This window comes from Rhamphochromis sp. 'chilingali' (assembly GCF_963969265.1).
Source record: "Rhamphochromis sp. 'chilingali' genome assembly, chromosome: 4".
In the NCBI taxonomy this organism is placed as follows: Eukaryota; Metazoa; Chordata; class Actinopteri; order Cichliformes; family Cichlidae; genus Rhamphochromis; species Rhamphochromis sp. 'chilingali'.
In genome coordinates, this window is record NC_137948.1 from 30578518 (window position 1) to 30605139 (window position 26622).

At 41.7% G+C, this 26622-nt stretch overlaps 2 protein-coding genes and 1 long non-coding RNA gene across 6 annotated transcripts in view; 2 read left to right on the top strand and 1 right to left on the bottom strand.

The window, feature by feature from the left end:
* Positions 1 to 337: 337 nt before the first annotated feature.
* Positions 338 to 22757, top strand: foxk1 (forkhead box K1). Of its 2 annotated transcripts, none has more exons than XM_080880275.1 (9): positions 338 to 942; positions 12921 to 13133; positions 18038 to 18236; positions 18361 to 18507; positions 18624 to 18817; positions 19073 to 19245; positions 19335 to 19571; positions 20133 to 20303; positions 20697 to 22757. In XM_080880275.1, the coding sequence occupies exons 1-9, from the start codon at positions 497 to 499 to the stop codon at positions 20927 to 20929; spliced, it is 2013 nt and encodes a 670-aa protein (XP_080736401.1). In that variant the 5' UTR covers positions 338 to 496; the 3' UTR covers positions 20930 to 22757. The 2 variants fall into 2 exon arrangements, with proteins under 2 accessions (XP_080736401.1, XP_080736400.1); XM_080880274.1 differs by having other exon boundaries at positions 340 to 942; positions 20130 to 20303.
* Positions 2799 to 5775, top strand: LOC308395422. Its single transcript, XR_013971388.1, has 2 exons — positions 2799 to 4653; positions 5559 to 5775. It is a non-coding gene; the product is annotated as an uncharacterized lncRNA (long non-coding RNA).
* A 157-nt stretch (positions 22758 to 22914) lies between the features above and the next one.
* radil (Ras association and DIL domains) overlaps positions 22915 to 26622 on the bottom strand; it is a 31025-nt gene continuing 27317 nt past the window's right edge. For all 3 annotated transcript variants that reach the window (XM_080879314.1, XM_080879315.1, XM_080879313.1), the window contains exons 19-20: positions 25691 to 25830; positions 22915 to 25441 (exon numbers count right to left, since the gene is read on the bottom strand). In XM_080879314.1, the coding sequence (XP_080735440.1) occupies positions 25342 to 25441; positions 25691 to 25830 (240 nt within the window). In that variant the 3' untranslated portion in view covers positions 22915 to 25341. The remainder of the gene's footprint in view (positions 25442 to 25690; positions 25831 to 26622) is intronic.

The window sequence follows — 26622 nt, forward strand, 5'->3', positions numbered from 1 at the left end:
ACTTTCAGTTTCAAGTGCAAAATGTTTTTTTCCTTCTTTTTTTAAACTTTGGGCATTTCGGAATCGTTAAATACAAGGAAATCGTTATTTAGTGCATTTCACAGAGGGTTGAACCAAAAAGATCAATGCCTAGCACTAAACAGATCTTTTAGCACATGTTTGAACCGTCACATGATGTCGGATTAAATATTTCTCACTGAAACCTTTAGTGAAAAGGTGAAAGTGATATTACTTTAAGGTACGCCAACATAGTGTGTGCTGTCGCTTTTCAGTTGCTGTGTGACAGTCAAGTGAGCTTATGACGACGTGTCCCTGAACGCAGCACCAGTCCGGTTCCCGGAGACTCCGCTCCTGTTCTTCCACTGAGCCGGACTCCATGTTGTTCGTCAGCCACGGAGTGAACAAGTTCCCTGGCTGAAAACTCTCACGTTGCAACTCTGTGTGTGCGAGAAGTTAAGTGTGCGCGCGTGCGAGTGTGTTGACCCTCCAAAAGAAGATGGCAGACTACCGGGATGACACCGGGGCTCGAGCCCTGCTAGCTTTACAGTCGGCTCCGTGCAGCCCGGTGCGCGTCGCGGTGACCTCGCACACCTTTCACCAGCCCTCGTTCGCCCTTCTGGGTCCTCCGGTGATGGATGCCCGCACAGACGCCGGGATTCTTCCCGTGCGGCTCGCTTCTACTCCTCCGCAGGCCCTGGCCAGGCTCGAGGGCCGGGACTTTGAGTATGTCATGCGCCAAAGGACGGTCACCATAGGCCGGAACTCTTCTCACGGCTCCGTGGACATCAACATGGGTCACTCGAGTTTCATTTCCCGACGGCACCTGCAGATCACCTACGACGAGGCGAGTGGCTTTTCCCTCCGGTGCCTGGGCAAGAACGGTGTATTCGTGGACGGGGTCTTCCAGCGAAGAGGGGCGCCACCACTGCCGCTACCCAGAGAGTGAGTGCGGTCAGCTAAGCCTAGCCGCTGCAGTCAGGCTTCCCGTGATAACACGGTGGCTGGACGTCGCAGGGCTTCTCACACTAAAGTTTATTTTATGCATTAACAGTGGAGGTCTAGCGGTTACTTCAAACAATAAAACGACTCAATTGTAAACCCACGTTAGCCTCACGAATAGATTTCTGAACACTGACGGGGAGAACATTAATACAAAACGACCTCCACGATGACAGGGCCAAACGGGACACCTATCCTGTCCGGGGTACAAAGTTTGTCACGACACCCCTACCAGAGCGGCTTGGTGTTGCATAGTAATGGCAGCCTAGGTCTGGACAGTAAAGGTGGAACACGATAAGTTGTCAGGTCTCCAGTGTAACTCACAGCGATGTTATGTTGTCATATTCAATTAATATTCAGTTTGCCCGGATGTTCTTAGTGGACCCCTTCAGCTTTGCCTTCAACCCGCTGAATGAGTGAATCAGTCTAGCTAGTTTTAGCCGTTAGCAAACCTAGCTGCATTTCCCCGGCCTGCTGACAAGCATAAGCAGTTAGTAAATTATTATTTTTTCTTTCGAAGTGCTGCAACTGGTTGGTGTTTTTGCATAAGTACGGCGTGTTATATTGTCTTTGAAATAACTTTTTAAAGTAATCTAATTTTCAAAATAAACGAATCAGCACACCTTGTAGCTTCTGAGTGATTATGCTCGCTACTAGCTCTCAGACTATTGGCCGACGTGTCACATAAACATTAATGTAAACAAACGCATCCCAGACATGTCATCTCACGGTTCTTCGAGGAAGACGGGAGTTTTTTGGTAAATGTTGAAACTTGAAACACGTTTTTCCTCTTTTTTTGTTGTATATCTCGGGTACAGTGGAATGTAGCTTTTTTTTTTCCACTGCGGTTGCAGAGCTGTCGCGTTTACACACGTTGCTTTCACTGGTTTGTTTAGTACAGTTGCAAGCTTACAAACGGAAATCTTCGGTTTTGTGTATGTGTCAATCATAGGGTGGAGGCAGTATGAGTGTGTTTGGGTGGGGGGTGTCTTTGTCTTCTCTGATTGGCTCGAAACACTGTTTGGGGGTGTGTCGGTTATTGAACCGGAAGTGCAGACTGGGGCGATATCCTCGCTGCAGGCGCACATGACGAAGTAAACACTGACTTGCGAGCCAAGGCCACAGACATGTTTGCTTGGTTTGCTTTGGCCCTGGAGGGTTTTCTCGAGATTACAGAGCTAGCGAAACTGCGCCGAGTTAAAATATGAAAGACAACAATTTCTCTGCATTGTCATGATTTGCAAATTAATTTCATTATGATACTGCTGAGCAAAAAGACATTTAATTTAAAAAAAAAAAAAAAGACTGAGCTAGATTAAGTGCAGATCTAAACAAACGATAGTGGCTTATTAGAATTAATTTTCTCAAAGGAAGAAAAATTAAACTATTAGCAAAAAAGTCCTTCAAATTCTGCTCTAAAATTCAGTTTACCCTTATATAAGACAGAAGCAGCAACAAACACTTTAATGTAAGAAGCTTGAGCAAACAAATGCTGTGCAACTTTCCCTAAAAAGTGACTAAAATGATTGGTTAGATTAAAAAAGTAAATTTAATTTTGCTTTCGTTTTGTGTTTTATCATCTACATATTGCCACTCGTGTATAGTAATTTATCAATTTATACAGGACTGTGCAAAAGTCTTGAGCACCCTTCATTTGTTTATGTTTTCCAATGAAAATGGTAAATGGGGGCTGAGAATTATTGAAACCTGCAAACATACATGGAAATAAATCATATGAGGCTGTTTTTGCCTCATATGATTTATTTCCATGTATGTTTGCAGGTTTCAATAATTGGAAACTCTGTTTTTGAGTTTGTGCAATTTTAACAACTTGAAAAGTCATGATATGACCACCTTTATTCTTAAACAGTCTGTTTTCTAAGGCAGTTTTCTTCTGATTTCTTTAAGTAGTCTTCAGGAATATTTCTCCAGGCTTCTTACATGACATTCAAAGCTTTTCCTTAGATTTTGGCTTTGTTTTATTACATTCTCTGTCGATATGCTCCCACACTGCTTCATTAATATTAAGGTTCAGCTCTGGGGAGGCCAGTCCATGACTGAGTGTTTCATTGTGCGCAATGAAACACTGCATTAGCATGTGTTTGAGATCATTGCCATGCTGAAAAATGAAGCCACTGTCAATCAGATGCTTTCCAGATGGTATTGCATGGTGGATCAAAATCTGATGGTTCTTTTCTGTGTTCATAGTTCCATAATTTCAAACAAGATTTCTAACACTGTTGTCAAACCATGACAGAGCCTTCACCATGCTGTAGACATTAAATGCTGTATCTCCCTCCTGACCTCCTCCATGCACGCTGATTGAACCTCAAATTTGATTTCATCACTTCGTAAGACCTGTTGCCTCTGATTTGTTTTTAGAAGTCTAGTTCTTCTGTAATTTGGCAATCCTCACCCTTTTTTCCCAGTTTTGCCCTTTTTAAAGAATGCCTTCTTGATATCCACCCTTCCACTGAGACCACTTCTAATGAGGCTTCAGTGAACAGTAGATGCATCAACTGTGCATCACTGAGATCCTGCAAATTTTTCTTCCTATTTTTACATTTTTTTTAATGACACGGCTTTCAAATACTGCTTTCTGCTGCAGATAGATCTTTGGGGATCACCTAGTTTTTGAAAAAATATTCTATATCCAGACAAACTTTGTTATCTTTGGCACTTTTCATACATTCAGCTAAAGAAATTAGAACAAATCATGTTTTTTTTTTTTTTTGCAACATGCTGCTAGTGACAAAGAAGAATGCCAGCTGCCGTTAAACCCCGAAGAAGAAGGAACTGTCCCAGAATTCATAGCGCGACACATCGCGGCCCTGCTCAGTTTCCAACAATGGCGGCAGCTAGTTAGTTTTAACCTCCTAGGACCTGGCGTCCACATATGTGGACATCACATTTTGGGTTATTTAGACCAAAATACTCAATTTTGCTCCACAAGGGCCTGATATCCACTCACGAGGACGTTGTACTGCCACTGTTCTATCAAAATTTTAAATGAATATCCTCATATGTGGCTCTCATTTTTCTTAGAGACAAAAATAAGGTAAAAATAAAATCTGGTGATTCTTTGTTTTTACATTCGTCCGGCCCCAATATGCCCAAATATCAAAGAGAAATTAAAAATGCATGCCGTGGGAGAGTTCGGGGTGTGTTCACACCGAACGCGATGGACGCGAATGGAGCGTGAGCTTTACATGTAAAGTCAATGGAAAAGCGCGATGACACGCGATTGCGGGTCCCGAGAAAATTCGGAAGCAGATTTGCGTCGCCAAAACGCGTGAAACGTGCGTCAGTGTAGCGCGTCTGGCGCGTTTTACTCACGAATAAAACCACGCGCGTGAGTTTTTGTGTTGCATTTTGTGCATACGCGCGTTTCACGTCTACCGCTCGAGTTGGAAAAATCTGAACTCCAGCGTCAAATCGTGCCGCGACAACCAATCAGGAGCCTGGTGACGTGGCTGTGACCTAGGTCAAAGGGGCAGATCCAGCTAAAGCCCTTCATACTTCAATGGAGGGGAAGGCTAATCAATGCGGTAGCAAACAACCCGGAGCTGTACGACACCAGCTGCTTTCTGTACCGAGACAAGAATATAAAGGACCGAGCTTGGAGGAAGATATGTGAAGAGATCGGGCAACCTGGTAAGTTCATTCATTTCTCTTAAGTTTTCTCTAAAGTTTTCACTGACCTGGGGAAGCCGCACAAAAGCTAGAAAGCCACCGCTATTTTCCCACTGACGTACAAATACCGTTCTGCTTTTATGCATGTTGTCATTTAGGAATATATTTTATTGTTTATTAATAAACAGCACACAGTGGTCCCGCTCATCCGTCACTGCTTCGCTTTTTCGCTGATTTTTTATTGCACAGTACAGCATTGCATTCTGCAGCCTGATTGACAAATCTGCTCCGTGTCGTGTCTCCTGCGCTTGCCAAATTTATCACCTTTGGTTTTGATAACCATTACGTCCAATAGAAAAAACAGCACAAAAACACCCATAACTATGACCCTCATTCGGAAATAGACACCTGCACCGCGAGGGGAAAAAGGCGCACGAAAGTGGCGGGCAGATGAAGACAAACCGCGGCATAATAATACTTTTACGTTTTGCAATCTACAAAGGTTTGCACTTTGAGAATCAATTGTGAGAACTGTGACCAATGTTCATGTGTGTGGGGAAAACGGTGTATAAAGTGCGTGGCCAGGGCCTAGTGTTTCTGAGAACCCCTGCTGCAATAAATGAGGGACCACTGTCTACTCTATGATTATTATATTCAACCTGTTAACATTTAATACTGTATTGATAGAACTGATTCTGCAGCAGAGCATCCCCTATTGCTTCTCCTGGCTCCCCAGTCCCTGAGCTCCTGCACCACAATTGTAGCATCAGATGTACAGCAAGCACTGATAGCTTTTTACTCGCTGGGATTGCCTTGTGATCACCTTTACTAAATGTCTACAACCAATCTGAATATATCCTGTTTGGTTTTTGAAATTAAAATCTAGTAGCAGTCTCCTCATTTCTTTGTTTTGTGCTGTTTTACAGGCCCACAGAGGAGGACAGCTCCAAGGCAGATGAGGGACGGGTCCCAGGACGGTCCATCGGCGGTGGAGCTGGCCATCCTGGAGTCTCTGAAGAGTCCACACCAGTCTCCAATGGAGCATTTCCTCCTCAGCCTTGTTCCTGCTCTGGAGAGCAGCTGGTCGTTTTTATTCCTGTCTCTCTGTAAATACTTACATTAAACATAAATATATAAAATATATTTCTGTGTGAGAATTTTATTATTTCAAATAAATTTTTATAATGACTAATGTCTCAGTTCTACTACACAGCAAATGTTGGCACACGACTTGACACATGTAGAATTTATTTCATATTATACTAATGACAAAATATACTAATACAGTGGGATGCAAAGGTTTGGGCAACCTTGTTAATAGACATCATTTTCCTGTATAAATCGTTGTTACAATAAAAAATGTCAGTTAAATACATCATATAGGAGACACACACAGTGATATTTGAGAAGTGAAAAGAAGTTTACTGGATTTACAGAAAGTGTGCAATAATTGTTTAAACAAAATCAAGCAGGTGCATAAATTTGGGCACCACAAAAAAGAAATGGAATAAATATTTAGTGTATATCAATGTGTGTCTCCTATATGATATATGGGGTGCCTTTGTTTGGATGTGGTTCCCATCCAGAGCTCCACAGCACAGAGGGAAGTTCCAGCGCTCCTGGAATCCCTCTGTGATGGACCGCCAGTCTTCAGTTCAAGGCACAGCCATGAAATCGTCCACTAGACAGTCCCAGATGGCCGTTGCTACCTGGGGGGTGATCTGGCTCACCGTGAACACACCAACTCGAAAACTGAACGCGATGGTTCTGAAGGAGTCCCCGGTGGCAAGGAACCTGGACAAAATTGTTTAAAATGAGTATTATGTGTCCTGCAGTTACAAAATACATTATTCAAATTCCCAAATTACAAAACATAAATCTTACATAAAACATTTTGTAATTATAAGGATAATTACATGATATATATTAGATAAAATCTAAAACAGTCTGCGGTGATTATATACAAATATTCAACTATCCCAGAATTAAACCAGGTCTAAATAAAAAGGAGTGAGTATCACTACAAAGGTTAACTCAGTGGTCCTAATGCTACAGTTTGATATCAGCAAACACCGAGCGCATACATTGATATGACACCACAGCCATGCTATCATTGCAAACACTGATAACAGCATAAATCGAATTAAATAATAAAGGACTACCGTATTAAATACTTTTGCTAACCTCAGGCAGACGGACAGGCGCTCTGCAGGTGGGATTGAGTGCCTGTAATTGGTGTCTAGGCGGGCGATTCTGGGACCGATGCGGGAAAGCAGGTCCTCAAACTGGGCGAGGGGAAGACCGTGATATCGCTGGAATCGGCCGTCATCCAGGCGCAGCTCCTGGAGCAAATGGTGAAACTCACCAAACTGCTCACGCCTCTGGAGGACCTGATGGACCCAGGTACGGCGAGGACGTCTTTTACGCCGCTGCTCTGCTCTCCACAGTACATAGAGAAGGGAGACTCTTTCTTCAAGCGCTAGCTCGACAGCTGCCATCTTGCAAAGATACCGTCTGTCACAACTTCCTCCCACATTCCCGGTTCACGCGCGATGGATTTTTCTTGGACACACGTTGAGGCGCGAATGTGTGCGCGTCAAATTAGGGGCGTTTGGGGCGTTTTTGTTCGCGTCCATTGCGTTCGGTGTGAACACACCGTTAGGAGGTTAATATTACTCTTATTATTCTTTCTGGGTCACAAAATAAACGTTTAACATATTTTCAGACGGGAATGTTGCTGTGTAAACTTCAAATATCTGCTCAGTTTATCAAGACACCACATATTTTTAAAAGCGCTTCGCGTTTTCAGAGACGGCTGTTACCCACGAGCTCGATAGCTAGCCGTGGTTCAAGGCTCACTAGAGCCCGTGAGAACACCGGACTCCCGGCAAATTGTTTTCAAACCCACCGCCATCTTTCGCTACTCAGGTTAAACACGATATATAAGTCACTTGGATAACTTAAAAATGTTATTGTTTTCAGTATTTTATTTGTTCCTGAGTAAATCGGTTTGGCTGAGATTAAAGTTATAGTTTTTACACAGCTGAATAAACGTCAAGCAGACAGCTGATTATCAGAAGTGTGAGATGCTCAAGAATATACTCCAGTGTCCCGTTATATTTTAGATAGCAAGGAGCAGACGGCTGCGTTTATTAAACTTCTCCGAAACAATCTGCAAATTTCATTTAAATTCAATAAACTATCATCTTGTCTTTATTTTTAGTTAGCACATACCTTAAACACTTAAAGCTGTAAGCTAATGATAGTTCTATAATCGCAAAAATAATAATTGTTTGTGGCAGCCCTAATTGATGGCTTAGCGAGCTGTGTCGTGTTTTCTGTGTCATGAAAGTGGCTCTCTTTTTACCTGGTTAAATCACCGTGGTTACCGATGTTAAGCATATAACATGGTCAGGAGCAGGTTATGTTCTGAGTTTCTGTTAAAAAATGTCTGGAAGTGCCATGTTTTCACTGATTCTCTCATTTACAGCATGTTTTAAATCCAATACTCTGAAAATGTGTGTTACATGTCCAAATTGTTAAGCTGTACCTACTAAAACCAGTGACTGTAACACAAACAGTGCATTTCACAGGAATGCATGTATTTATTTGGTGAAGCAGAAAAAGTATAAATGTTGTTGTACTTGATTCTAATCTGCTGCCAAGTCTCTTTTACACCACTGGAATTGGAACATAGAACACACACCAGATATATAAAAGTAATATCACTTTGATTTGTGACAAACTAAATTCCCACGTCTCCATTGTTACGCTGTGGCACAGTAAGCTAACGTTTAAATGGCTCCAGTTTAAAGTTTCAGAGCTCCGATATGCAGCCGTCACCTTAAAAATAATGTGCACTGAGAGCGCACTCAGTGATAAAATAATTCCTTGGTTTATTTTAATGCTATGTGTGATAAATTCAAAGATTAACAATTTTCTGCACCATTAAGTTTTTGTCTTATTTGTAGTGTTTTTATGGTCTTTATAGATTTTTAATCACCATTTTCTCTTCCGTTTTCCCTGGAGTAGGCAGCATTCAGAGCGATCATTTTTTGTGTGTGGAAGAAGTCACGTGACCTGTGAAATGCACCTTATTTTTTTTATTATTATTATTTTTTCTTCTTCTTCTTTCACATGAGCAGCATGCAGAGTCTGAAGCGGAAAGCTTCTCTTAACAGAGAAAGTTAATAAGTTGTGGTAACAATTACTCAATCTTGGGGTTTAGGTTTTGTCGAGTCTGCTAACACAATGAAAGAAGCCCGGTTATGTTGAACTTCCTTTGTAGGGTTTTTTTTGTTTTTTGTTTTGCTTGAATGTTAAGTGGCTTATTAGACAAACCCAACAAGGTGAGATACACGGACTGTATGGAAAATGAAGGAAAAAGCTCGACAGTTTAGCTGACCATCGGCCTTTCGCTGCATGGCTTCTCCAGCTCTCTCTCCCCACCTTCCTCTCCATCTTCATTTCACAGAGACTTAAACACATAAGAAAATATTTAACCTGCAATTCTAAATAGGTAAAAATCAGAAGTTAAATCAAGATAAAATTTATAATAGATTGCATTTTGAACAGATCTAAGTGCTTGCTAAAGTTATACCAAATAGACATTAAGCCTTGGTTGCTAATTAACCAAATATACATATATGTGTATGTGTATAGGAGGCAACGTAAAATTTTCAAATCAAAGCAATGGTTGCATTTACTGAAAAACTCTGTTAAGTTAAAATCTCAGTGACCTTGACTTCAAGGTCAGAGGTCAACCTTTCTGAAAATCAGAGAATTTTCACATTTATAACACAGGTATGTCTACTCGGAGGCTGAAGGGTAGCACAGTATTTATAAAGAATATCAAACAACAATTAGTTGATGCTTAAAGCCTGTTTATTTAATTAATATCCAGTTTATTTCCAAATTGTATTGAATTTATTTGTGTTAACATGGTGTTTTAGGTCTGATTGAAGGACTGATGTAATGGTAAGGTGTCTGTTGCTCCGCGTTGAATATTGGTAAGAACTTGACACAAAAATAAATTTAGTGTAGCATTAGTAAATCTTTAATTCCAGAGATCATGAAAATCGATTAAATGGATCAAACATAGAACTTTTAAATAATTCCAATCTCATCAGAATGTAGGCGTCAGAATGTATTTGAATATAATGTTTCCTGTTTTATATCCATGTGTGCATCAGTTGATGGATTGGGGTGGCTGTAGCTCAGGTGGCAGAGCAGGTCAGCCACTAATCAGAAGGTCGGTGGTTCGATCCCAGGCTGCCTCCTGGCTGCATGCCAAATATCCTTGGGCAAGATACTAACCCCATGTTTGCCTACTGGTGGTGGTCAGAGGGCCCGGTGGCGCCAGTGTCCGGCAGCCTCGCCTCTGTCAGTGCGCCTGTGGCTACAATGTAGCTTGCCATCACCAGTGTGTGAATGTGTGTGTGAATGGGTGAATGACTGAATGTAGTGTGAAGCGCTTTGGGGTCCTTAGGGACTAGAAAAGCGCTATACAAATGCAGGCCAAATGCAGGCCATTGACTGCAATGTCAGTCATCTATTCTTTGGGACACATTTCCATATACCATTCCAATGATTTATCCCAATGTCACATCTCATAATCAGTTTGTCAGCCTCCAATTAAGTCTCTGTGACAAGAAGCACAGAGTGCAGACAGGGGCACCAATCATGCTCTGTGGCCAGCATCACTTGAAATGTGCAATAAAATCTATAGATTTATAATTTGGTGATATCTGCCATGTATTGACTTTTATCTTGAAAAATTACTGTATTGTTGCTGCAAGCTGGGACTGATTGGTCGCAATTATTTTGGTCAGCATTGAGATCAAGATTATTTAACATAATTACTCGCAGACTTTAGAAAAAACATGATGTATTAAACAGTTTTGTTGAAAAAAAGCACAAACTTGCTTTATTTATTATGCAGATTTATTTGAACACAACATTTGTTTGCCACAGCTTGGCTATAAAGTGCACAGCAGGGCTGGCGAGGAAAATTTGATATTGCAATATTTTTTGGTTGTATCACGATACATGATATATATCATGGTAAGTTTAACTAACCTTCAAACCATTTTCAACCATATAGTACCTAAAATTGTACTTGTGTACTTATTCAAAGCGACCATTCAGTGTTGACTTGAATACAAAAAATTAAAAATTAATGGAAATGTTTTATTTTAACCATTTTTTAAACCATCAGTTGCACACACTGTTTTCACAAATGACAAAACTATGACCGTAAGTCTCTTTCTGTGGTCAACATTAGACCTTTAACAAACAAAAGATCATAGCAACAAAAAAGGAGCTCAAGCACTAATTCATGAGACAACAAAAACATAACTAAAACTAAATAGGTGCTTTTTTTTAAATTTTTTTTATTGCTTTTAACATAAAATTGTACAAGACTTCCTCAAATTATAGAAACAAAAGTCTAGAAGGTGACTATGGAAAAACGGATGACCAAGAACAGTCACAGGTATCACAGCTGGTTTATTTAACTTTTTCTTTGGTCTGTGGGGAGATGTTCACATGCAGAGTTTAAAACGGTCTTAATTTTGCAGTGGAATAAATTCGTGGTACTGCTACGACAATAGTTGGCATGTTTTGCAAATTACAGAATTTTGTTCCTTCCTGTGAAATCCGAACAGCAGCGAAGTGTCTTTTCTCTCGCTCATCTGAAACTCGCACTGTCACCATATTTTTTTCTCCATCTGGTGAAATATAAACACCTATGCTCAGCTCAGTGTGCCGGGTAGGAAATTGTGCGCATTGGCAGCGTGTGGGATTAAAAAAACTTGAGTGAATTGCATGCAGACAGCACAGTTATTTGCATGGCAACTTATACTCGATGGTTATGATAAAGCCACTTTAACCATCGTATGTGGAAAACCTCGCGATACATCGAGTATATTCGATATATCGCCCACCCCTAGTGCACAGTCCTGTTTCAGACAGTAGCCATGTTCCCCATTTTCCTCCATATCTTACATTTGTTTAGCTCCTTAATAAGTCCTAAATTAGCTAGCTGGAGTAATGCATCCACACAGTAGACTACTACTGCTGCTGCTTAAGAAGCTAACTCTTGGTCCAGTTTAACTACTCAAGCTTGTTCCAGGTTTTCTGTTTACTTTAGTGAAATCGAGTCGAACTGTCCTGTGAGTTTTTTCTCTCTGCCTGTCTGACATTGAGCTGAAGGCCAGAAGAAAGATGTTTTTCTTTTTTTTCCTTTTGTTTGCTGAATGCGTCTTTTCTACCTCAGCTGTCAAAAGCTGTAGCTTCTGCAGGGCTGCCGCAGGGCCTCGTGCTATCTGTGCCCGGGCACCTGGTGCTGGAGGATGGAGCACTATAGGCCAAAACAGCTGTGAGCAGTGTTTTCAAGAATCCAGTGACAGCTGCCGGTTTTCAGGAAGAACGCTTCATCTTTTTCTCTCTCTCTTCATGTAATTTTTTTTCTCTTTATCAGACTGGTGTGTCTGGAACATCTTTCAACACTCTGATCCTTTGTGGATATTTCCTTTCTTTTGTAGAATTAACGGGGCTTCAGTATCTTTGCCGTGAGATCAGAAAGGGTGCAGTAAAGACACGACCCTGCTGCCAGAGTCAGTTGGGAGGAAATTGAAACAACCAGTCACCAATCATTAAGTTTCCATTGTAAAACATTTACCAAATCCCTCACACATGTAATTAGCTTTGTTTAGGCTTGAACTAACGTGGACCTGTGACTAATCCTCGCTTTTTATTGAGGAGGTTGTTCAGACCTGTTTAAAAGCAGAATAGAAAAGGAGGTGCAGGCCTGGGGAGCTTTGTCGAGGTTTTTATCCACAAGAGGTGGTGTGATATTGTTTGAAATGTAAACAAACCCCTGTAGTTACGTGGGAAGTGCAGTCTCATTATGATTTATTATTAAGGGAGATCTGCACGGGTGTTTGTGTTTTGCTGTAAAACGTGTAATGATGTCGAGTTTGAATGTTTATTCTTGCCCTTGGAGATGTTGGTTGACAAAACAATGTCACCACCTGTCATTTAGCTGTTTTTTTTCTTCTTCTCAAATTCAGTCATATCTCACCATCTCCCCCTGCAATAACAGTTACTTAGTTGCACAGGAAATGTTTAAATTGTCATTGACGAGAAGGTTTAAACACAACTCTGAAGTGCTGATCTGTTAATGTTTTAATGCTTTACTGTTTGGTTGAACCAACATGACATCATCTCTCTTTTTTGCTTTGTTTTCTCTCCGTCCTGTGGCCCTCCCCTTCCCTGCTGCTCTTTAGGTGCATGTTTCGTTTTCCCAGCACGGCGATCAAGATCCAGTTCATGTCACTCCTGGAGGTTGAGGAGCACCGGGAGAGGGAGCAGCAGTCTCCCGCTCGCTCGCTTCTGCCCCAAATTTCTCCTCTTAAAATCAGCATTCCCACGGCGCAGCAGCACGAAGAGCACATGAGGGCGTTTGGCTCTCCGCTGCCCTCACCCACAGGCACCATCAGGTAAGCCACCAGACACACAATCACGTGGACGCTGATCAATTCAAGCAGCGTTCATAAATGCAAAGTAGGCCGTCCGGATTTGCAGTTAAAGCAGGAGGATGTTTTTCTTTGGAAGGAATTCTTGCCAAACTAGTTCAATGCGCCTTTTCATTCAATCCCCAATAATTAAGAAAACATTTATTTTCCAATAAGTATTGATTAGTATTAGAGGTACTTTTAGCTGCTCCCTTATTTCCCAAACGGTCACTATAGCACACGCTTTGATTTGGCTCGTGTTTTATGGTGGATTCTCTAAAATTAGCTGAACACCTCTGAGATGCAGAGTTTGTGTCTCCTCCTGGTGTCGGTGTGTAACGTGAATGTGTTAACAACCATGTTTCTTATAGTTAAATCAAACTAAAAGCGAGATGTGGGGATAAAATAGTTAACTAAAACAAAAAGAAAAAATCGACTTGGAAGCGGAAACAATTTTATGAACTTGGAAATCTAACGAAACTTCAGTGAAAGAGAAATATACAGGATGTATCCTCAGTTTCACTTTTTTGTTAGTTTGGTCAAATTTGATCAAAACATACCTTTAGAGTTTGGATATCTCAATAAGACTGATTTACTTGCATTAACCGGATAATAAAATTTTTTTCAGCGAGGTGTTATTACGAAATTGTGTTCTATTGTATTTTTATCTGTATTTACTGTACAGCACTTTGGTCAGCCTTGGTTGTTTTTAAATGTGCTCTATAAATAAACTTGACTTGACTTGACTTGACTAAAACTTGTATTATCTGGTTAATTATTAAAGCTTGTACTGTAGTGGAAGAGGTCGCGTAAGTACGCAGACAGTACTTATATAAAAAGAAACAGGAGACAGTAACCAAAAAGAATAAAAAAGAAATGAGTAAATTAAATACAAACCCTTTTTAAAAAATCTTTTTTTCGGTGTCTTATTTATGTAAATGGGTATCAGTGAGAGAGGAGGATCTGTTGGAGGAGTTTTAAAACAAAGCTGGGTGTACAATGAAAGTTCTCAGATGAGCTGTTAGTTTCTTTTTTGTGAAACAAAAGTGTAGTGTCTTGTGCGCTGCTGACATGCACTCTAGCTGAAGATGTGCTTGTATCTGCACTCAGAGAGAGAAAGCTTGAGTTTCATAGGCTGTGAAGGCACATGTTTAAAAGAAATCTGTGCTCTGTAAATATACACGTCATGTGTGAGTGTTCGACGGAGCTGTGCGTGCCCTCTGGTGGTCTCTCTCTGCCTTTGCATCATGCATCCCCACCAATGTCAGCGCGCGTGCTTGCCTTATATGGGATGGCTGCCGCTTCGAGGCCTGCGATTGGCTATCGAGGGCAGATTGTTTTGCTTGTGGGCCGTTTTCCCGTCCATTAGTGGTTTCCTTTTCCGAGCCCCCTGCCCCTCCAACTCAACCCTCAGCTCCTGTTCTCTCGCACGTGGAAACACTACAGACACACTACAGACACTAAAGACGCTCGCTCAAACATTTCTGCGCCGCTCTCACCGTGGCCTTTTTCGGGCACATAGTCGGGCCAGCCTTCCTGGTACATACACACCGCTGTGTATGGCGGAAGAGTATTGTGTCAAAGCACGTGGTCCCTCTTACAGGGTGCTAAGAGTGACTTTTCCTGCTTGGCAACTTAAATGCACAGCGTAAAATTGCACTCTCCTTTCTCTGCCAGCATGCACTCTTGTAATGCAGGGCCTCGTGCACGTGGCCCGCGGGGGGATGGTTGTTTTAAGAGTGTCCGGGGGAAAGCAAAGATGACCCTTGCTCCCCCGTGGAGGCACAAATAACAAAGTCCTAGCAGACTGACGGATACAGATTTCAGTATTTTTTGTACTTCCGAAAAGTACAAAAATATGTTTGTGTTAGTCCGTATTCATTTTTCAGCTCTGAGTTTATGAAAACAGAGCTTGCAGCCTAGTTCCTCCAGCCACAAACTAAAAACACACTCCCCCCCCCGTCTGTATCCGTGGCTCTTTGTTGCTAGAGGCAAATCAAAGCTTACTGACTCTCCCAGAAACCATTGTTTACTTTACTAACAGAAGCAGGTGTGTACTGTATGAGAAGTTGCTGGGATTTCCTTGTGCTCTCTGTCTCTCTTTCACAACAGCAGCAGATAAAGCCGAGTTAATAATTAATGTATTTATGGTCATTGTTGTGTGTTTCTGTTTTTTTTTTTTTTTCCTTTTTCAGATCTAGTTCTTGTGTGTAAGGCAAAGCCTTTTATGACTCAACCAGTATAAGATCTGAAGGCTGATACTGATACCAATATCTGGTGATTTAAGAAATCTGATATATCGGCCAATATTTTTTCTTTCTTTCTGACACATGACATTTAATCTTATTTTCTTAACATTTGTCATGTGTAATTATTTCTGAGTCTTTACTAACACATATATTTACATGACTTGAAAAATAAACTTGTTTCATTGTCACAACAAAGAGTAGATTATTTGTTTGCGCCCGAATGAGCTGGTTGTTTGCAGCTTTTCCAAACACGTTGCCCTCTGGTTTAAAAACTGGACCACATCAGCATGCTCGAAGGGTATTTCTTCCATCTCCTCTTTACTTTTTCATTTCTGTTTATTAGCCATTATAAATGTCAGTATGGATATATAGGAAAATAACTATTACTGGACTTTAATTTAATTAATAATATATTAATAATTAATTTTGTAAACACTACATTTGTAAATCATTTGAGGCGAGGGTTGACAATGAAACAGTTGCTTTAAGTTTTACTGGGAACCACATGAAGTGGCCAAGGACATCATTTCATGACAGTTAGTTCACGTCTCTCTTTTGTGTGTTTTGCTTTACTCTGAGGTGTGGATTCTTATTCTTTTGTGTTTTTCCAGTCCTATTCAAATTTCATAGAAATGGTAAATAACGAACAAAATTTAAAAATGCTTATCTTACAAATGTTAAGTGCAAAATATAAATGAAGATTAGAAATGCTTCAACAGGCCTTCACGCTGTACAGTTTAGTTACTCCTCACTATTACATTGTGTAGTCTTCATTTTGCACTCTGACATAATTATGGTTTTAAGGATTTACTAATAAAATCTTGAAATGACTGAACTGTCAGATTTTTGCTGTCTACACACACACACCTGCTGGAAATGACCGGTGTATGAGCTTGACACCAGTGTTGGTCAAGTTACTTGAAAATAGTAATTAGTTACTAATTACTGATTACTTCTCCAAGAAAGTAATCCCATTACTTTACTGATTACTTATTTTCAAAAGTAATTAGTTACTTTATTACGTAGTTACTTGTAATAAAACGACATTGTTTGTTTTTTTAACAGTTTTTCCTTTATACATATAAACAAAAGGAGAAGAGAAGGATTACAGATGATTTTTACATTTGGGGTCATTAACACTTGAGGCTGTAAAATGTTTAAAAAGAAAAAAGTGGGGGAGGTGAAATAAAGAAAAAAATATATAAGTAAAATATTTCCCCGGATATAATAGTCCCTGCAAAATAATCCCATTCATTCCCACCCAGGTCACTGCCCTAGACCTGTACACTGTATTTCCACACCTGACATGAGGGAGTTGCACACAGACAAAAGTGAATGCACCTGAAAAATTCTTATAGATTTTGAAATGCTTTGAAATTTGAAAAATTAAAAAAAAATTGAAAGAATTTTGGAGTGAATGTCTTATTTTTTCCAGTTTTAGACATGACATGAGGTCGTATAACTACTGTTTGTGAGTGGGAGGGGCCAACAGGGAACAGAATGATAGCGCCCGTCTTTTAGAGGCCAGTAGAAGCACCTCATTCCCACTGATGCCAAACAGAGCAAGAAAGGGGCCTCATCACACTGATAATCCTGGACATGGAAAACCTCTGTCCAGAACTGAACAAGACTGGGACAAGACCAGTACATGTAGATCATTTGTCACTTTTTTACTTTTAAAAACATGATACACAACCCGAACAGGTAATAAAACTGTAGACCTTCCAGCCCAGTTCAGTTTTTTCTGAATAAACCATCATATAAAATTGAATCAAATGAAAAAGTCTCTTTTAAAAATTTGTTTAATCAGTTTTAATCTTTTAACTTTATGCACATTACATCAAGCAAAAATGTAATTATATGCAAGAAATGTGTTTAAAATTTTTAAACCTATTTTCTGCATATTCCATCATATAAAATAAAATAAAATAATATGTTGTGTTTTCACTCATTCTTTTAAATAGATGCAAGTAAAACACAGCAAACATTTACCGGTAACTAAATCAGAGATTCAGCAGCACTAAGTCCTGTTGCTCTTTAATCAATTTTCACCTGTTTAGCAGGAGTGGGGCAGGTGGAGGTTTGCCCGGTGCCACAGTGGCCATGTCAGTGGGAAGATGTGGGGTTTCTCTGTGAATTTCACATTCCCGTGGCAGCGTCCTTGGTGCTTGCTTAGATTTGAAGTTTAATTTTTCACGGTAGAAAGAAGTTTTCTTCCCACGCAGAGTTACGCTGCACAGTTGTACTCTGTCCCGCACTCCATATTATCCACTGTTGATCTACACACATCTGTTGCTACCACGGACGTCGCACGCTCACACGTCATAGTCATGAGACACTCTCACAAACAAAATCACGGTTTGGTAATGCAGCATGCTTACGGGAAAGTAACAGCAATCTAATTACCTTTTTGCAATAGTAATCCCTTTGTAATCCCGTGTTCTTGGAGAAGTTAATGTAATTATCAGGTAAAATCTGGCTTGTCTGTGTGCTGAGTTACAGTTGTTAATGTGACTGTAAGCCTGTGAAACAAGTATTGTACTGACTGCAAGATTAAGCCTCTCATCTTATGTGGGTCATTTTTCATGTAGCCATAAACCATAGTGGTAACCCTTTCCTCTATTTCTCTCTCTTTCCCAGTGTTCCCAACTCCTGTCCAGCTAGTCCGCGCGGGGCGGGGTCATCGGGGTATCGCTACGGACGCAACATCACCTCCGACCTCCAGTTAGCAGCCGAATATGCTGCCAAGGCTGTTTCTGAGCAGAGGCGAAGTATTGCTGAGCAGAGAAGTGGGGGGAGTGAGCAGCGAGCGGAGTCAGCTGGTGGTGACAGTCCCCGGGTAAACATCCAGGCCTGATTGCTTCTAAGAAATCGACTGTTAATGTTTAACCTTAGAAAAAAAGCTGAGTGTGTCATTATGAATGCATGTTTATTTAGACTCGTGTCTATCTTTTTTGGGCCAGGATGAGTCCAAGCCACCTTATTCCTATGCACAGCTGATTGTCCAGGCCATCTCCTCGGCCCAAGACAAGCAGCTGACTCTCAGTGGCATCTACGCATACATCACCAAACACTACCCCTACTACCGCACTGCAGACAAGGGCTGGCAGGTACAGTAGTCTTGTCTAGAAATACAACTTTTACCCGAGTAAGCTGGGAAGAAACTTTCTCTTCTTTCAAACTGATGCTTCTGTTTCCAGTGACAAAACGTTTTTCCTTTTTCAAGAACTCAATCAGACACAATCTGTCTCTGAACCGCTACTTCCTGAAAGTGGCCCGCTCTCAGGACGAGCCGGGGAAAGGAAGCTTTTGGCGTCTGGATTCTGCCTCCGAGGCCAAGCTGGTGGAGCAGGCCTTCAGGAAGAGACGGCAAAGAGGGGTGGCCTGCTTTAGGACCCCGTTTGGACCCCTGTCATCAAGGTGGGCTTTGCAGTGGGTCATCCGTGGCCTTCAAGTTGCACACACAGACACGCACAATGATTCAGTTAACCCTCTCTCCCTTCTCTCTGCTTCTGCTCCTTGCGATCATTTGATTGGACAGAACAAAGTAAGTGTGGTTCTGAGGTTTGCCTGAATGAGTAGAGGGTGCTGACAGTGAGGAGCTCTGCATGTCTTACTAAAAGTCTGTTGGTTAGTTATTTGATTTCTCTGCTTTTTCTGTATTTTGTTATTTAGGAGTGCTCCAGCATCCCCGACCCACCAGGGGCTTCTTTCTCCTCCTTCAAGCGGGCTGCAGACTCCCGAGTGTCTGAGCAGGGAGGGCTCGCCTATCCCCCACGACCACCACGAACAGCTGGCTAACAAACTGGCATCTGTACCTGAGTACAGGTATTCTCAGAGCGCCCCAGGTAAGCGTGCAAACAAAATCTCTTTCAAAGATCCGCAGATGACAAGCTTGCTAAAACGCATCAAGTAAATTGTGTCTGCCTCTGCGTAGGCTCCCCAGTCAGTGCTCAGCCTGTCATCATGGCCACTCCCCATCACCCTACAGCGCTGTCCTCGGGCTCGGGGAAAGCCCTTGCTTTGCTTCCAGGTGGCGGTGGCCAAGTCCAGCCCATCCATGTGTTCCAAAGCTCCTCTCAGCCCTCTGTCACCATGGTGCGGGTGGTTACCAGCGTTCCTCCAAATGGGTACAGCGCTGTTGGAGGAGTAGAGGGCAACAGTGATCTCAGAGGTACGGCCGTTTGGGGGGGGTGGGAGAGAATCTATTTTTGAAATGCTTTTTCTGCGTGATGCAATCCTTTGTAATGTGATACACAGGAAAGTGTATTCAAGTCTTTAAAGCTATTGTGGCCTTGTTCACATCCTTAACGCCCCCTTGTTTTTACCGTCCAGTGCTGGGAATACTGGGCTATTCCTCAGTCACACCTTTACTGTTCAGCTTCACTGCACAAATCAGCAACGCAAGATATTTCTTGTAGCGCGTATAGCTGACAGTAGCCAAATCTCTGAGTTTCGCGACCTTAATTTCCATTTGCTGTAGAATCAGACACGTTTATCACTCTCCCTGAAGAGATGAGGTTTGTTTGGTGTAAATCCATGTGAAATTGTGTTTTGTTGCTCATTATGTCATGTTTTTAAGATCTGCATTTTCAGGACAGCATCCAACTGGTGCATACTGTGAACTGATATTTAGGAAATTATGCTAAATTCTGACAAATGTTTGATTACTGCAAAATCTGGCTGGATTGTTGACGGGTTCCCATGTTTGAATCGTACGCTTTGTCCTCAGAAGCCCAGCTGACCAGAGAGCGAGTGATCCAGACTGTGGAGAGTGCGGTGCAGGCCGGGGAAGCACGTAATCTGACCCCAGGTTTACATCAACTTCCCGTTCGCCCCATTACCCAGAATGGCAAACACACCACTGCTGCTGTTGTCACAGCAACCAGCCTTGCTAATGCATCTGGTAAGACTCTTTTTTTGGATGGTATTTTTTGTCCTTTAAACACAATAAGGTTTCATTATATTCAAGAAAAAGGCCGACCTCTTTACAGCACACAGCTGGGGGTTTGAGGCTCAGTGCGGGTCATCTACTAATCAGCAGTCAGTAGTTTGATCCCCGGCTTTTCCAGCATACATGTTGAAGTGTCTTAAAGCAAGATATTGAACCGCTCACCACCTTATCTAATATGCATGCACATGTTAGATAAGGCACTTGGGCTAGAAAGTTCTGTGTGACATGACCAGTAAAACGTGTTTTGAGTGCTCAGCTAGAGTAGAAACCAGTTCATTTACCATTTCACAAATGCACAAAACGATCCTTTGCTTATTTTCTTGTTTCGTGTTTTGTCCTGTTCAGGTCTGAGTAGTCCTCTGCAGATTTTGGCTGCTCAGGCCTCTAGCTCCCCTCCGGTGTTGGTGAGCAGACAGCCCAGTGCAGAAACTTTAGCTGGACAACCAGGCGAGCCCCAGGCCAAGCGGCCAAAGATGGAGGACGATGGCGGCCCCGAATCTGCTCAGCATCAAGCCACACCCGGTCAGCAGCCTGTCATTGTTGCCATGGCATCGCAAACCCATGACGCTAGGCAGTAAAACTCAGGGCCTTGCACCAGATACCCAGTGGACAGCCTCTCTATCGCCCCCTTAACGCGTCGCCTTTTATACTTATTTGATACGACTGTAGCCGACAGGCGGTCTCTCAGAAGGGAATTCATTCATAAGAACACACACTTCGGTCAAAAGTAGAGGAAACCTTTGGAATTTGTGCTGAAATTTAAAAAAAGAAGTTTTAGAATTACAATTTTTAAAAATGTAATCCATCATTCACTGACAATACACAGATTTAAGGTTATTAATTATAATAAAATCATTTCAGCACTACTCTTACTACGTGAATGTTGGATATTATCGCAGATACATTACTTATCACTCTCAGGCCAAAGAACTCACCTCTCCTGCGCTTCTCATTAGAGTCGCTGCCTGATGTAAAACCAGGGAACGTGAGATCCGAACGGCCCCGCGACCACAGAAAGGGCCGTCAGCATTAAGAGTCGACGAATCGCGTCGCTTCGTACAGTCGTGGGCAGAAGGCTAGAGAGGACTCAGCTGCATACACCCACACTAGGTTGTTAAGGCCCAGGAGACTTTAAGAATATGATTGTACTCTTCATGAGGCTCTTCTCCAAGGATAAAGCGAGACAGAAGGCATCAAACGAGCGGTCTCAGACGAGAAAAGGCAGACGTTCATTTTAAAGAGCAGAATGTGAGACGTCTCTCTTCTTGCCTTTGCTTTAAAAGAAAAAAACAAACAAACAAAAAGCAAAAAAAGAGAAAGGTATGTTGTTTTTGGAGAACAGATACGAGGAAATTCAGGTTATGACAAACCAGCAGTTTGCAGTTTTTGCTTCACTTCAGTCCAGTGCGGTTTATCGGCGCGAGGCTTCTCTGATTGAGGAAGATCGCAGCATCTGGACGGGAGAGAAGGAGCGAACCGGGCAACTATATGGAGTTGATTGAAGTGGAGCTAACCTAATGTAGACAAACTGATTGTTTTAAATTTTTTTGTTTCAGTAGCGGTAAAAAAAAAAAAGCAAACGGAGCAGCCTGGGCGTACTTTTTTTTTGGATCGTCTTAGCACAGAGAAGCATTATTGTAATAATCCTTTAAAAGCCTTAAATATTTCTACATTTTTGTTCTTTTATTTTAACCTTTAGACGGCTTTACTGTTTTAGAGTAACTTAGTGCTTTAACAGCTGACGATCGGCGACACTACAGCGGTGACAGTTGCGCTGCATTGGTAGATTCGTTTCAGGTTTTTTGGGGGTTTTTTGTCAGGGGAAGGGCGGGACCAACACATGACCACAAATTTCAACAGTTCTTTTTTTTTCCACTCTGTTTGGTACTTCTGCCACCTACTGTTCTCGGCTCACACACTGTTGCTTTTTCTTGTTTCCTTAAATTCATTTTACAGTTTTGTTCTTCTTCTTTTGCCCAGTCTACCTCTCCTCACCAAGCACTCTCTCATCTTCGCAGCCTCCAAAGAGGAGTCAAGCTGTCGGCGATTCCTGCCACAATTAGATTTTTCTATAACACTTCCCTCTCCTCCACTCTTTGCTCAATCCTCACATTCTCACTCTCTTTAGATTTTTTTTCTCCACTCAAATTCCCTCACACAGGCCTCGTTTATAGCTGGGAATCAGGCATTCAGTGATTGTTGTTGCACATTATTAGAAAAAAATTAATACATTTTTAAAAAAAGTTGCGTAATGATTGTATGCTGCTCTATCTGCTAAATGACAAAGTTCTTCAAAGGTATTTTTTCTTATTTTGGAAAGAGAGAAAAAATATTTTGCTATATGTATAAAAAAAAAACAGCAGTCATCAATACGTAAACATTCTGGAAATAGAAAAGTATATGTATTTTTAAATGTTCCTGTTTTTGTGATTTGTTCAAATGTGTAGCACAAATTAAAGTTCCTCATTGACTTAAATGTTGTGTTGTCATCGCTCTTCTGTGCGACAGTGTCTGCCGTCGGGTGTAAGAATGAATTTGAAGTCTCTGTTGTGGTGTTGTTCCATTCAAAACTCGAGTATCCAACAATCTTTATTCTGAAGTCATTGTCAACAGTATAAATAATGACCAAAAGAGGGTCAACATGCACGAGATCAATGCCATACAAACCCTGAAACGCACAAAAGGAAACTGTTACTGCAAAAAAGAAGAAGAAAGAAACAAAACTGGGGAAAAAAACAATGAAAACACCCAACAAGTTTCAAACTGCAGAAATGATCAGCAAAACTATGGTTTAAGTAAAACTGGCAAATATCTCATGCAGAGTTTCACACTTTGCTTAAAAAAAATCCACAGTGCAAATAACCAGCCAGTTACAACTCTAGAAAACATTATCAGATGGTAAGGTAAAGCTAGATATGGATGCCCTGCTGTGATTGGTGGTTATGGTCAGTCAGGTGACCCTTGTAGCACTGGCTGATGCTGTGGTCCAACACTTGGATTTGCTGAGGAAGGATTTGGAGTGAGTGACGGGATCTGGACGTGTCAGCATGGCTCTACATTATAAAGCAAAGGTGTTTTCATGCCTCCTTTAGGAGGAGAAAGGAAATGTAACGATGCAGTCTCATAACTGATAGACACTGTGATACCGTAACTGGCACGGCTGAACTTTGAACATCACGCCGCTGTGATAAGCTGCTTCTTAACCCCACAATGCCAAGTGTATCATATACACTCATCAGTTTGATTTTTATTTTGTATTTTTTAAAAAAAAAAACTACTAATAAATCACACAAAAATGGCAAATGTAACGAAAACAATACAAATTAAAACTATCCAAATTTATCTTTTTTTTTCTGTAGCTTCGGTTTTAAAAAAGAAACATTTTTCTATCAGGTACTTCACGGTTCAGGCTTCACGAGGTGAAGGACGATGTTTTGCAGGTTGAATCCGAATTTGTCAAAAATGTAATTTCACTTCATTTTTTCCACCAAATGCATGGAACAACCTGACACATGGGTGCTTTTTGTAGTCCATCTTCAGGACTTTGTAGTTTTTACACAGCAGAGCTAGGCTTACATCCACCTTCACATTAAAAGGTTTCTTATAAGTGCAGTCGAGCTCTCTCTGAGCTCCAGGCTTCTCTTCATCTCGTCCTCACCTTCTGATCTTTTCTATCAAGGTAAAGTGATCGGGGGCAGGAGGTACTTTATGTTGTACTATACGACCACGGCAGCTGGGATGTTTTGTCTAGTAAAATAACTGCTGCTGCTAAATTTGTTTTATTCAAAGCATAATTAGAATAAAGAGAATTATATCTGATTCCAGGCAGCTATCCAAGCCCAATATTTTAACCTAAAACCAGCACAAACAGCATGGGTGGCTACCACTTTTCTTGTAATGTTGTTGAGCAAACCATGACATACAAAAAAAAAGTTTACAACCAATGACTGCACTTTCCCTTTTCTCCGTCTGTAGGCTTTAGTGTCTCAAATATATTTCAGGAAAAACAAAAAACCCACAACAACACGAGTCGTTCCCAAAGGCGACTTCATCTTCTGAAGATCCAAATAATATGTGTGAGACAATGTTGAATATTTACAAACAGCTGTTTATGCTGCAGTTTAAATGCACTGCAAGGATGCAGCTGAGAGTCTGGAGTGGAGCATGTGGTCTTCATGGAGTGGTTATTAACTAAGTGCCCCCTCCCCCAGCGAAGGTGAAGTCCAGGTACGATGTCACAGGTGGAACGGGAGAGCGAGGTTGTACTACTCGTGATTTTTCAGTTCACTGCCTCTGTCGTTTTCTTCCACTCTTCAGTGCAAAAGTCAACACTCGTTCACAAACTTGCGTCTGTGGAGTAGACGCTGATACTGCTCGCTACAACAAATGGATTTACAAAACATTCAGGGGTTCACTGAGGCTCACTTTGTTTGCAAATACTTCTAAAATTCTAAAGTACATCTTCAGTTTGTGTCTACCTGTTTCAGAGAACTGGGTAGGCATCTCAGCGTGCTATTTACATCTGGAATTTAATAGAAACGACTCAAAAATACTGTTGGCAAAAGTCACACGTGCCTCTGGGCTTGACTGATGAGAATCCGCTGTGCTTTAAACCGCCTCACACTGCATACTGATTGGTTAGACCTAACCCACCTCAAACGCTGATTAATTAGGCAACTTTCCTCGCTGCGGACTCCTTTGAAGTCACCGAGGGTTTAAGACTGTGTCTGTTATACAAACCCAGCAGGAGTCTGCGTGAAGGAAGCAGGTACGGCAGCTGTTCAGTGGAGTCGTGGAGTGTAATCTGCTTGGCTTTGAGCCGTGCAGACGCTGGGTTTCACATTCATATTTCATGAGGCGTAGGTACTCCTTTGGCTGAGAGTGGTGTGTGTATCCCGTTTGTCAGTGCACACATCTGTATTCCTTGTTAGTTCCTATCTCCAGTCCGGTGTAGCATGTTGTGCATGTCTTAGCTGGGAGGCCGAGGTAATCAGCAGGAGGAGGCGCTGATCTTCTCCGAGACCTCTGGGTCGGACTTGGCTACCAGGAAACGCAGTCGACCCCCTCCCAGACGAATCAAATCCACCGCGCTGTAATGGCACAAACGGGAGGAAGCGGAGGGAGAAGGACAGAGTCTGGTTACCTGATGCTCAGCAGAAACGTGAGGATAACATGGCATCACTGTCTGAGCTTCGACCAATCAAAGTAATCAATCGGCTTAAGAGGCTGACAGCAGTGGTTAGCAATGTGGAAAGTTTGCTCATTGTCATTGAAGTCAGTGATAACTCAGTGGTATCATTTATCTCTGTTTAACGCCTCCACTATAACTTCTCCCTTACCTCTGGTAGTCTGCTCCTATCAGACTGGTACCGTTCACCGCCAGGATGCGGTCTCCAATCCTCAGTCTGCCATCAGAGGCGGCTGGTCCATCGGGAATCAGAGTCCGGATGTAAATGCCTGGAGCGTTGAGAGGAGTGTGCTGCAGGATGGAGAAAGCAAAGGAAATCGATTGATGCCACAGCCAGGGAAAGTACTTGGCCAGAGGCAGGTGTCCATTAAATCTGTGTGCATTCACTACTACTGATAACTGCTGATTTAAACTGATATTTAGAAGTATACAAAACCCAGCACCACTACCTCTACCATTGAACCTTTTCTAGTTAGTCTGGTCTGGTTTTCTGGTCCTTTTCTAGACACTAACGTTAACAACCTTTTGTTATAGGTAGGAAAATTTGCACACAATAACAGAATTATACTCAAAGCTTGTAAAATAAAGTTAAAACTGAGTGTTATCTTCCAATTTGCACACAATATAATAACTTTAGCGAGCTGTCACTTGAGAAAGCATCAAGGCTCTGGAAAGAAAACTAGTGAGAGATGTGTTTAAAGACCCTAGAACAACTGCCAGGACGCAAGTGAATGACTTAGCTAAGTTGGGAATTGTAGTCTCAAAGAAGACAATCCCTAGAGCCCTGCTAGAGTCACTGGACTGTGAGGATGAAGACCAAAAAAAACTCAACTTCTGCAGAAGAGACACCTGCAAGCCAGACTGTATGCTAAGATCAACCTGGTGAAAAATGATGCATACCAGAATTATAAAACTAAAGCTCTTTGGCCTCAGAGATTCTGGTCATGTTTGGAGAAAGAATGGAGAAGAGTGCAAGCTAAAGAACACTATCCAACAGTGAAACACAGTGATGGAGGTATCATGCTGTGGGGATGCTTCAGTGCGTCTGCAGCTGCGTCAAGGTGAAAGAAAACCTAAGCAGTC

What these genes read in the sequence shown, in the direction of transcription:
- foxk1 (XM_080880274.1), top strand. Translation starts at nt 497, where the DNA reads ATGGCAGACTACCGGGATGACACCGGGGCTCGAGCCCTGCTAGCTTTA. An exon ending in TCACCCACAGGCACCATCAG is followed by an intron (nt 13,134 to 18,037) that starts GTAAGCCACCAG and finishes TCTCTTTCCCAG; the next exon opens with TGTTCCCAACTCCTGTCCAG. An exon ending in CTGCAGACAAGGGCTGGCAG is followed by an intron (nt 18,508 to 18,623) that starts GTACAGTAGTCT and finishes TCCTTTTTCAAG; the next exon opens with AACTCAATCAGACACAATCT.